General features: G+C 38.7%; 1 protein-coding gene across 5 annotated transcripts in view; it reads left to right on the top strand.

Annotated features, from left to right (window-relative positions):
• Positions 1-8205, top strand: part of prkar1b (protein kinase, cAMP-dependent, regulatory, type I, beta) — a 74715-nt gene extending 66510 nt beyond the window's left edge. For all 5 annotated transcript variants that reach the window (XM_077528309.1, XM_077528318.1, XM_077528344.1 and 2 more), the window contains 3 exons: positions 366-487; positions 5741-5822; positions 6963-8205. In XM_077528309.1, coding sequence (XP_077384435.1) covers positions 366-487; positions 5741-5822; positions 6963-7135 — 377 coding nt within the window. In that variant the 3' untranslated portion in view covers positions 7136-8205. The remainder of the gene's footprint in view (positions 1-365; positions 488-5740; positions 5823-6962) is intronic.
• Positions 8206-12162: the final 3957 nt, after the last annotated feature.

The following is a 12162-nucleotide window of genomic DNA, read 5'->3' as shown; positions in this document are numbered from 1 at the left end:
ACATATTATGTTCCCCTTCATCTGATCATTAGCATGGATTTTAAACATATAAGGGCCAAAACATTCCTTGTTTAAATTAAACTGTATTAAAAAATAAAATTAAAATAAAAACAACCACCAGGGGGTGCTAGAACTGCACAAATGGAAATCAACCTGACTTTTTTTTTTTTTTTTTTTTTTTTTAACAGATGTGCTGCTTTTAATATCGTGACATGACGACGACGAGATACTGTGGCAGTTTTAATATTGCAATATCACGATACTGCCTGTATCGACCCTAGTTCCTAGAAGGCCAAGAAAAGGAGGCAAGGGATCTGCAGATTCCCTTGTTCATCATACGGTATGTGTTTTTTCTCCAATTACAGAATCTTTGGATAAATGGGAGCGTCTGACTGTGGCCGATGCCCTGGAGCCGGTCCAGTTTGAGGATGGAGAGAAGATCGTGGTGCAGGGAGAGCCTGGTGATGACTTCTTCATCATCACAGAGGTAATTTCTGAGTGGAAACCACGCGGGATTTGTGTCATACTTACAGGATTGTGTTGGGCTCTTTTCCGTCTGTATTTTACTTCCACCAGTATGCTATAAAAATCCTTCAACCAGAATTCTTGTGCGTGGGGTAGCTCCCCACTCACCATACAGGACACCCTGTTGAGCTTGGGCCCCTGGCACAGCTCCATAACGGGCCCCCTGCCAGTCATCTTAACATACTCTTGATTAACTCCACAGTCACAATACTCAAGTCAAGCGGGTCCTGTGTGGGCCGGCAGTGGATGCAATCCGCCGTTTTCTCAGAACGGCCTTCTCACATTGTCATTACGTCTTTCCGTCTCGTTGTGAGCCCCTCGGTCGTCTTTGTGAGCGCTCGGCTGTTGTTCGTGGGAGCGGCGAGGTGCCGCTAAGCCACAGAAAGAAAGATTTATCCAAAGTGCTGAAAGATGCATGGTTACAGTAAATGTCCTCCTTCTTTCTTCACCTGACGCCCCTCCCAACCTTCCACTCGGCTAACCTTCTTTCAGATGAAATCGGTTGTGTTAGCATAACATTACAAACCTCCCTCACCAAGTATTGACTGTATAAACCGCACCACATATGTTGGCTTCATATTTTCTCACCAAGTTATTGAAGCCTCCTGTAACGACACAAACCTTAAATTCCATTTTTTGTGAGTGTGTATACAAAGCAATGAATCTATTTGGGGTTTGGGACACTGATAAAACAGTTAGCAATGCGTGAGTCATCAGTCTGCCTGCAGCAGAAAGGCAAATATGCTGAAGAATCCGGAGGATTATAAAATGGAGCAGCAGAGGAGGAACAGGGGAAGTTGTTGGAGGCAAGTGGAACATTCTAGATTGTCCTTGAAGTACAGCAGAACCACTTGTACGGCACAAATTGAAATCTGATTTAAAAAAAAAGAAAAAAAAAAAAAGAAATATAAATAATCAGTTTCAATACAAATCATAAAACCTTTATTCACTGTCAAGGACAGTTAGGGCCTAACTGTTTATTATAAAATGTCAAACATCACTTAAGTCTTAACTTTAATTATGAATGATGATTCAGTCACACAAATACAATTTAGGAATGTTTGATAGCTCTTTTTTTTTTCAGATCGACACCAGTACAAGTTGTCGACTCTTCAGTACTCATTGGTACTGACATCAAGTACTGATTCCACTAGTACTTTTGATACATAAAATATATATATATTTTTAAATCCAGATAAGGAAGATCTATATAGACTATATAGCATTTTTACATAAAATTGCATGAAATAATGTCAATTTTCTATTATCTTTGTCCATTTGTTCATTTTGATGAATAAATAAATAAAATAAAATAAAACTAATAATCCAGCCAATCTAAATATATGGTTGTACATCTTACTGCACATCTGTCAGACATGAATGCCTTTAGTACCTGATTGAAAAATGGCCACAAGAGGGTGGCCGACGCTGGTATCTGTCATCATCGTAAGTACCGATACCTTGAAATAAGGCCGTGTATCGTCCTGATACCAATAGAAAATTGGAAAAATATTGTTTGGTATTCACCCATTCATTTTTTCCCACGAACCTGTCCTCGGTTATTCACTGAAAAACTCAAACAAAAGTCATTGCTGTTAAAGAAGTGCATTGAAGTGATACATCGCAATTTGTATTGCTTTCGATCTTTGTATGTCTGGAGAAGCAAAGTTCATCAACTAAAACTGTATTTGTAAAGTGTCCTTTTCACATTTACAATCACAAGTTTAGCTTGGGTTGTTAAGAGAAGTTACGGAGAGTCTTCACCACATTTTTGCTCTGCTGGTTGGATACTAAAAACACAAGCTAACCAACAACAGAGGACTGGTTATTGCTTTACGGTTGGAATCTTTCCAGGTTGTGAAGGTGACACGCCTGAAAACCTCCGAACGCCTGAAATCAAATCCAATCAGATCAAATCATCTATAAACGACTTCTGTTTAAGGGTGGCCTTATGAGGTGAGACTGAAAATATATTGAAGTAGTGTTTTGGAATGCTAATTTGTGGTACCTTATACTGTATTTATTGTTTAAAACTCTTAATATTGGCAATTATAAAAAAAAATTAGGCCGGTCGCCAGTTGTATTTTTTTTTTCTAAATGGCACTTCATTTATATAGCGCTGTTCCACCTTTAAGGCCCTCAAAGCGCTTTACATTTTTTGACTACCCATTCACCGACTGATGACGCAGCATCAGGAGCAATTGGGTATCTTGATTGGGTATCAATATCTTGCTCAAGGATACTTCGACATCTGGGTACTGGCCTGGGATCGAACCCACAACCTCTGGGTTGGGAGACCACGTCGCCCCAACATAAGTGCAAGTGTTTTTCCTTCTCTGGGAACAGGTGTCACACACACAAAAAAAAATAAAAATCCTGTGACACTCGCTGAACATAATTAAATTAAATGACCACATTTTTCCAATTCTGAATTTACTTTTGATGAGTGTGGGATCAGCCATTTCCGTTCTCTTTTCTTGCTCATTAAACATCAACAAATTTCCTTTTTTTTTTTCTCTCTCTCCTCATCACATGACGTTTGATCCCTTCCTCCTGTCCATCTTGCATTTTTCGCCCCCAAGCTGCTCTCTCACTTCCTCCTCTTGTCCTTGAATGCGGCCGAGCCCGATTTTCCCAGAGCCGAGCGGACTTTGGTGGAATGCGTGTTGCTGGCTTTCACACGGGGTCAGGAGACTCGGCCTCCTGGGATGGAGACCAGAGAGGGAGGGATGAGTCAAAGCGGGCAGAAAGGGAAACGAGAGGGGAGGTAAGTGGGGAGAGATTGAGTTTGACTCGCAAAATGGCTTCAGGGTCCTGCACTGGAAATCACGTGTGATTTTTTTCAATTCTGTTCAGTCGCCACCGCTATTTTCTCTCTCGTCTGCCAACTTTGTCACCCAAAGGATTTACATAGTGTTCATCTGATTCCGATGCAGTGTCCATATCTGATTGATTTATTGTTTGCTGTCTTTTCACGTTTATTTTCAAGTGACTCCTATGCAGTCTCACTGTGTTGACATTCACTGAAACCATGAAACAAACCCACGCTGTCCCTTGCAGCGTCCTCCACCGTCGCCCTCATGCTTGTACACAACTCGCCGTCTTTGCTCTCAGAGCCACTTGCAAGTTGTGCATAATGGAAGGCAGGCTGAGCGATGAAGACATCAGGAGAATGTTTGAAAGTCGGGGGCATGCTTGCTTGACTTTGTTTGCGCCCGTGGTCCGTAACAAGCATGCGTGTGTGCGTGCGTGTGTCTTTTGTAGCTATTGGATATACACCGAATAAATTAGTTCAGGTTTATGACTTCAAATAAACTTCCGAACTAACTGTCAACACTAAAAGCGTGAGTTGGATGCAATGCAGAACGGGAGCCATTATTTACAATTGAAGAGTTGCTCATCTATTTTGTATCCTGGTTGCGCTACAGACGAAACACTTGAACTGAACTGTAACTAGATGGGCTGCATCTATCGAATATTTTTAGACTCAAATACTCTACTAATTATTCCACTGATAAATCAAATTGGATAAAAATTGAAAGTACTTTGAACATTTTGCGCTATTAAGCACTAGGGATGTTCGCTACCACTTTTTTCAGACCCATACCAGCAGTACGAGTATTCACTCTGAGTAGTCACTGATACTGAGTACCGATACCTCTTGTACTCAAAATTGGATTCAACAAAAAGTCACAACATTGTGAACAAAGATCTTTCTTTCTTTCTGACGAAGATGATTTGGCAATGTTTCAAACTGCTGCAGTCTACTTACTTTTTTTTTTTTTTTTTGCCTGACACAGGGGGGTGCAAAAGTAGGTATGCAGTAGTTTTTATTTTTTTTTGTATTATACAAAAGAAGTATTATGTACGTTTTATCTTTTTTTATAACTGTAAACCTACTTTTTACCCCCTTGTATATCGGTAGCTGTTATCAGCAGCTCCCTTGAGTACCCAATACCTCAAAATAAGGCCGGTAACGGCCCATTACCTGGTATCGGTACTCGCCCATCCCTTTTGAACAGAATAATGTGCAGGTATTGTCTTTCTTTTTCACTTGGGGTTGTCATCATGCTCTACTTTAGTATCTGTGTTTTTGAGATGGGTTTAAATAGTGGGGCCTGGCCTTGTGAGTGATGTGGGTGTCAATTAAGCAATGAATGTGTTAATGTGCCAGTCACTTCATAAGCATGGCTCTCCTTTTGTTGAAATGACATTTTTGCATCTGAACTTGCCAATTGTTGCCTTCTGAAAAGTCATCTGACGATCTAATTGCGTGACTTTCCCATGTGAAAGCCTCACCTTTTGTAGGTGCTCTGTTTAATGCCACAAATTGTCCAGTCACAACCCAAAGGTGACTTGAAGTCAAACACTTCTCCTTTTGACTGAGGTACAGTTCAACCATTATTTGCCCTCTGTGGGAAGCTGGCACGTTTCGATAACTCCTCATTAAGGTTCATTATATTCACATTTAGCATCACAAGCCTGCTCAGCTGAAGGATTAGAGATAGTGGGAGCGTAACGGAGCAGTCAGGTTTGTTTTATAGCCCGCTTGGAGTTTTCATCCTGACATTTTAGCTACTTACAATTACAGAGATTTGATGTGAAACTCCAGACATATGACAAAATCCATATCGAGAGCGCCTTTGCCAATGTTATGTTAGTGAAGTGGACATTTGTTGGAAGCCGTTGGGCCAAACAACAGCTGCGGGCTACGCTCGTTCTGGGCAAAGGCGATGGAAAACAGATTTCCCTTAAAAGTTTTCAATGTTAGGTTGTCTGCGTGCGAGGTTGTGGGGGTCCGCTGGTCTTGGACGCGGCAGTAGTTTCCATGTTGTGTGTGAGTCATCTGGTTTACATGCTTGTATTTATGACACTCTGGAGAGAAGAAAGCAAACCCCGTCCAAATTGTCCTCCTTGCTTGGAATATCTGAGTTGTGGGTTGGCCGCCTCCCACGGAACAGGTGTCCGTTCCATACAACACCACCCAAAAAAAAAAAAAAAGAGGCCCAAATCCCGTGCACCTGTGTCTTATGAAGCAAAGGAATTTCTCCTCTGCTTAATCCTCCTGATGATGTTCAGCTCCATTCAGTAACTCCTCCTGTTCTCCCCCTCCTCTTTCTTTCTATCCTTCCACACCCCCCTCCTCCTCCTCCTCCTCCTCCTCCTCTTTTTTCTTCCCCCTGTCAATTCTATTTCTTGCCCGTCCCATCTGCAGGGGATAGCCTCTGTTCTGCAGCGCAGGTCCGACAATGAGGAGTATGTGGAGGTCGGACGACTCGGACCCTCCGACTACTTTGGTGAGTTTCCCTGGATCCAGGAAGTGCCAAAAAGCCCAAATACATATTTGATCTTCATTTTGATTTTGCAAGACGAGAAACAATAATAATAATAATAATATTAATAATAATAATAATAATAATAAAAGATACACTGTGTGTAACTATATATATTTGAATAAACCAGGATACTAAAGTACTTAAATGTGTTTTCAATATACTGTATTGTAAAATAATTTGAAAAGCTGAAGATGAAGTTGTTATGAGACAATTTCTTATTAAGGGAAAAAGGTTGTATTATTATTATTATTTTTTAAATCAAGAAAATATATCATATCCCAAACAACATGTAGAAATAATATGAAAATAGTCACATCACTAGAAGTAAAAATAAATATCTGATAACATATTTTTCAGTTTTATGAAAACAAAATTCTACGTCACAAGAAAAAAAAATACACATTTAGAAAAATAAAAACAAATATGAATCTTGGAAAAATATTCATGTTACAAATAATAATTTAAATATTGAGAATAAATATTTCTTCCTTTATAACAATAGTTGTAATGCCATGAGAGAAAAAAAATCTTATGAGGAAAATTAATTTTGTGAAAATAAAGTAAATACTGTAGCAAACAGCTGAAGTATTATGAGCATTCAATTGAAATGTTGTGAGAATAAAGTGTTTTCACTTTGAGTCATTTTCCAAGAAAAACATTGCGGGAAAAAATTATTTATAAAAAAGTGCGTCATAACATTCCAACAATAAACTTGTGTTATTTATTCTAGTATAATAAAACCAAAAGGTTAATCGGCTGATATTATCTGCTTTGAAATCAGCTGATTGTCTTTAACGAATTATTTTTTTTGTTTTGTTTACACAGTACAATGTAAGAAAAGTTAATGATAAAAAACTGGACCAATAAATCTGATTGAGAAAAAAAATGCCATTGAGTACTCATAATAGATGAACTGTTTCATTCATTCCATTCAATGTAATTATATTATGACTGTAAAGTGTGATTGTCATATTAAATAATACTTTACACCCTTTTTTGAAAGATATTTATTGGTGTTTTATGGTGGCTGGAACATATTAATGGCATTTCAATAGGGAAAGATGATTTGCAATCAAACCTGAGGATGTCCCTCCCCTTCAGGTGAGATCGCCCTGCTTCTCAACCGACCCCGGGCGGCCACGGTGGTGGCCCGCGGCCCCCTCAAGTGCGTGAAGCTGGACCGGCCCCGCTTCGAGCGCGTGCTGGGTCCCTGCTCGGAGATCCTCAAGAGGAACATCCAGAGATACAACAGCTTCATCTCTCTCACCGTGTGACGCCTCTCCAAAAAAAAAAGAAAAGAAAAAAGCAGCACCAGCAGGCGCGCTCCACACACAATTTATCGGGGCTGTGGGTGGACCCAGGATGCGGGTTTTTACATTTCCACAGACAGGGTGCTTATTTCTTGCATATTTGGTTTCTCGATTTTTTTTTTTTTTTTGCTCTTGTGCACATTTGATCCGCGCTATTGTATAGCTTTATGTCCCCCCCCCCCCCCCCCCACCCCCCAAAAAAAGAAACATTTCCATTGTGTCTTGTAAGTATGTTGTATGGTTCATATGCAGTGCAGCAGCTGTGTATGATGCATGTCTCTCAAGTAACCAACAATTTGCACTTGTCATGCCTTTGAGACGGATTCATTGCTGAAGGAAGAAAAAAAGTTCACGTGCAGCCGGATGACGTGAGTTCACCTATACTTGCTTGCTGCTTTGCCTTTTCCTCTGAATTCAGTTTTTTTTTTTTTTTTGAGGTCGTGTTCATATCAACTAGTTTATTTGAGTGTGCTGTTACTATGTTAAAGTTTGACGTCTGTGTGGCAGAAATATTCTTTGAGAAACGACACAATATTCTCAATGTAAAACGCAGATCATATTGTATACAGTGGATATAAAAAGTCTACACACCCCTGTTCAATCACCAGGTTAGTGTGATGTAAAAATAATAAGACCAAGATAAATCCTTTTAAAATGTTTTACACATTTAATGTGACCTGTAACTTGTACAACTCAATTGAAAAAAAGCAATGAAAAAAAAAATCCAAAATGGGATGTGAAGATCAAATAAAAGCCTTTTTATATCGACTGTATATACACGCACAGCGTCTCAGGATTTTTAACAAGCTTGTTATTGTTCTTGTTGGCTGAAAGCTTTTGCACCATTTTGCTAATTGTAGAGTGAACACCCGTTTTAACACACAGGTTCTATATGTTTTAAATATATGGAAAAGAAGAATTTTAACTAATAATTTCTCCCATCCTGATGCAATGATGTGAAATGGATTTTCTGTAGCTATCTTTCAACAATCAAAGCATCTTAAACAAATAAAAAGAAAACCTGAACAAACAAACTATTGAACAGCGTCTTTTTTTTTTTGTTCAATATGCATACTAGGCCCAGAGTAGCATCCCTACTACCTTTCTTCCGTTAGAAGTGTTTTTTTTGTTTGTTTGTTTGTTTTTTAATTTGACACCCTTCCTACTTTGTAAGCTATTTTTGAGTGAATATCATATTTTTGCACCGTGTTTACATCATTGACCTCATTCTGTACATCCAACAGGTGTCCCTCCCCCGTCCCGCCTCCTTCCTCCTCCTCCCCAGTCCTCCTCAGTCTAAGCAAAGTGTCAATCATCGGTCTGGCCGAGCTGTCAGAGGGCCGCGGCGCTCCTCCCAGACGCTTTTCAGCAGCGCCACACAGCTTTGACACATTCTTCCCCATCTTAATGCCCACTAAATCAACTGAGGAATGTAAAGTCCCCCCCCACCCAAACTCACCCGGTCCCTCTCGCCACACTCACCGACATGGAGTTCAGTAAGACCCCCTTCACCTTGCATGTACGCATGCACCATGCATGGATTGCATCTTCCCTTTGTCAACTTTTGTTGAACTAACATGCAATTACGTTAATCTATTTGCTCACATGAAAACATTTTATTATCAAATCAACACTATGAAGACGTCACTTGTTGTTTGAGAATCCCTTTGCCTTTATTACTGCCTCGATGCATCGTGGAATTGCCTGAGAGTTCTGGAAGCCCAGATTTTTTTTATGCTTGCTGTCAGCCCTTCATTCTTAGTTGGTCTGGTGGTCCTCATTTTCATCTTGATAATACACCACAAATTCTCAATTGGGTTTAGGTCAGGCGAGTTTGCTGGCCACTCAAGCACTGTGAATGCATAGGCATCAAAACGATGAAGTTTTGGTGCTTCTGGCGTTATGGGCCAGAGCCAGGTCCTGCTGGATGATTTCTGCATCTCCATACAGATCATCAGCAGAAAGAAAAATAAATTCCTCCAAAACATTCTGGTCGAGTAGACTGTTGTGGGGGTGATCATGGATTTAAAATTTGGCCTTCCATAACTCCCAGGTGATATCACAGGCTGATTGCACCAATGCCGCAGTGGCATGGAGGCAGTGATTAAGCCAAAGGGATTCCCAATCAAGTAATGGAGATTGACATATCATTTTGAAAATATCATATTTTGATTGATTTGATGTGATTTTTTTTTTTTTCCTTTTTTTTTTTCCTTTTTTTTTTCCTTTTTTTTTTTTTTAAATCCCCTGCATAAACTCAGAAGTAATTGGTAATTTCTTCACAGTACAGTAATACAAGTATAATTTTTTGACTTCCAGTTTTTGTGGGTTTAATGAGCTGGAAGCCTGAACAAATTAATACTTGAAAGCATTTCAATTGTGGGCCCAAATAGAATTGAGTCAAATAATTACAGGAATAATGTAAAAAATATGGGGAAATGTACTTTTTAAAGAGAAAAAAGTAGCTGTGTATTTTTTTAAATAAATGGCTAAAAACATGTGAGAGAAAAAAAATATCACAGGGATAGATTTGTAACAAAAAATATTTATAATCCAAGAAAAGGTAATATTAAGAGAAGAAAGTCTTAATAGCTACTACAGAAAAATAAGTTATATTCAAGTGAAAATATTAGAATGAAGTCCAAATGTGATGATGTGCATTTGTAATACAGGAAAATGTAATATTAATAGCATAACAAAGTTTTACAAGGTAAGATGCACCTTAATAAATGACAAATATTACAATAATGGTCATATTACAATAAAAATAGTCATTTCTAGCAGAAAAAAACAGTAATTTTATGAAGATAAAGTGATATGACTAAAAATGCCATGAATCCATTCTAGCCCCAGAAAAAAATCGAATGTTTAAAATAACAAATGTACTAAAACATAGTGAAAATAATATTGAACTCCGTGAAATGTACAGTACAGTAATTACATAAACAGAATGTGAAGAAATTAAACAGTTTTTCGCCATTATTTATTTATTTTTGCTTCAATTCAATATGTATTGTGCTGCTCCTTCTGTTGTGCACCACCCGTGGGCAGTATGCCAGTAATACAGACATAAACGAAAACGGTTACAGCGCACCTCAGTAAAATGTAGTAATGCACTGTGAGCATTGATATACAGATGATCTATAGATGTTGCAGGACCGTTTGTGTTCACATGTCCATCACTGAAGGGGTTATAGCATCGGAAAAAATTTGATAATATATTTTTCACTTATGGACTTATGGGATATCCTTCACTTTCACACTGTTGAATTTGTGTGTCACCCAAACATGTACAGGACTCTTGTCCCGTGACTATTCCGTTCCAAAAAGCCTTCAAGTTTGTTGATAGAGAGTTTCCCGTGAGTTCCATTAATATGCTAATCAGCTTCTTTTGAAGTGCTTCGCTTATCCCAGCATGGGAACGCTTGCCCTCGCAATTCACATTCAAGTGACTTTTGGATGCAACCCATGCCAACAATGTACAAGATAAGATGGCTGCCAGTGATTTGGTGTGCAAGTAGATGCGGGTTGGTGGTCTCACGAGAGCCCATTTGATTTGGTGCAACGTTTTCAGACCTGACTCATAAGTGGGGCAAAAGTTCCCCCTTCTTGGTTATCCTCCACTCCTGCTCCATGTTCCCATTGCACCTTCTCGGAGGTCCCGACAAACAGAAGAGAAAATACCAATCTACTGTTAGATGCTCAATAGTAACAAGATGTATTATCCATCCATCCATCCATTTACTTGACCGCTTATTCCTCACAAGGGTCGCGGGGGGTGCTGGCGCCTATCTCAGCTGGCTCTGGGCAGTAGGCGGGGGACACCCTGGACTGGTTGCCAACCAATCGCAGGGCACACAGAGACGAACAACCATCCACACTCACACGCACACCTAGGGACAATTCGGAGCGCCCAATTAACCTGCCATGCATGTCTTTGGAATGTGGGAGGAGACCGGAGTACCCGGAGAAGACCCACGCGGGCACGGGGAGAACATGCAAACTCCACCCAGGAAGGTCCGAGCCTGGACTCGAACCGGAGACCTCAGAACTGGGAAGCGGACGTGCTAACCACTCGACTACCGTGCCGCCCAAGATGTATTATGCTGAATAGAAAACAGTATACTACAAGTTATAAGAGAAGAGAGAATCAAGTTAATAATGAGATACTGAGGGTAAGGCCATAAAAGTGGATAAAGACATAATATTACAATGCAATTTGTGAAGTCATAGTATGAGGATAAAGTCACAGTAATAATAAAACAAATCTGAAAATTAGGTCGCAGCTTTACAAAATATTAAGTTGTGATTTTATGCAAAATACCCATATATTCACAAAAAAAAAATCATTTTACAATTAAATGGACATTAATAACACAAAATATAAGGATACTGAAGTGCTCTAAAAACTTGTGCAATTCATAATATTAGCAGAAAGTCACACTACAACAATGTAATTTTATGATTTTTACAAAAAAGCTTTCTAAAAATTCATATTTTCATGTAATAATGTTGGAGAAAAGAAAAGAATTGTAAATTCTAACAAAAAACAAGAATTATTGTCTTGTATTGTGCTATCAAGTGAAGAAGGTTTTAACATTATAAGACAAATTACCCCAAAACAAGTTTCAAATATTTGGAAGTATAATTGTGAAAATACACCAAAAAAAAAAAGTGTAATGCAGGGAAACACATTAAGTGTGAACGTTATTTGCAAGCATATTCATAGTATTATATGATAAAAAACATTGTGTGACAAGAAAATGTTGTAATATTAAAAAAACAAACAAAAAAAAAACGTGAAAATCAAATCATAATGTTACTCCAAAAAAAAAATATTACAAGAATATTTTTGGGGGGTTAAAATATAAAAAAAAAAAAGTGTTGAGATTTTTTTAATTTGACAAAATAAAAAAATAAAAAAACACATCATCAGTATGAACATTTCATTTAAATCTTTTCTTCGACAACAACATAACATTGTAATTGTG

The sequence above is a fragment of the Festucalex cinctus genome, chromosome 1 (assembly GCF_051991245.1).
Source record: "Festucalex cinctus isolate MCC-2025b chromosome 1, RoL_Fcin_1.0, whole genome shotgun sequence".
Lineage (NCBI taxonomy): Eukaryota > Metazoa > Chordata > Actinopteri > Syngnathiformes > Syngnathidae > Festucalex > Festucalex cinctus.
The sequence above is the reverse complement of the archived record's forward strand: the minus strand, read 5'-3'. Positions and strand labels throughout refer to the sequence as shown.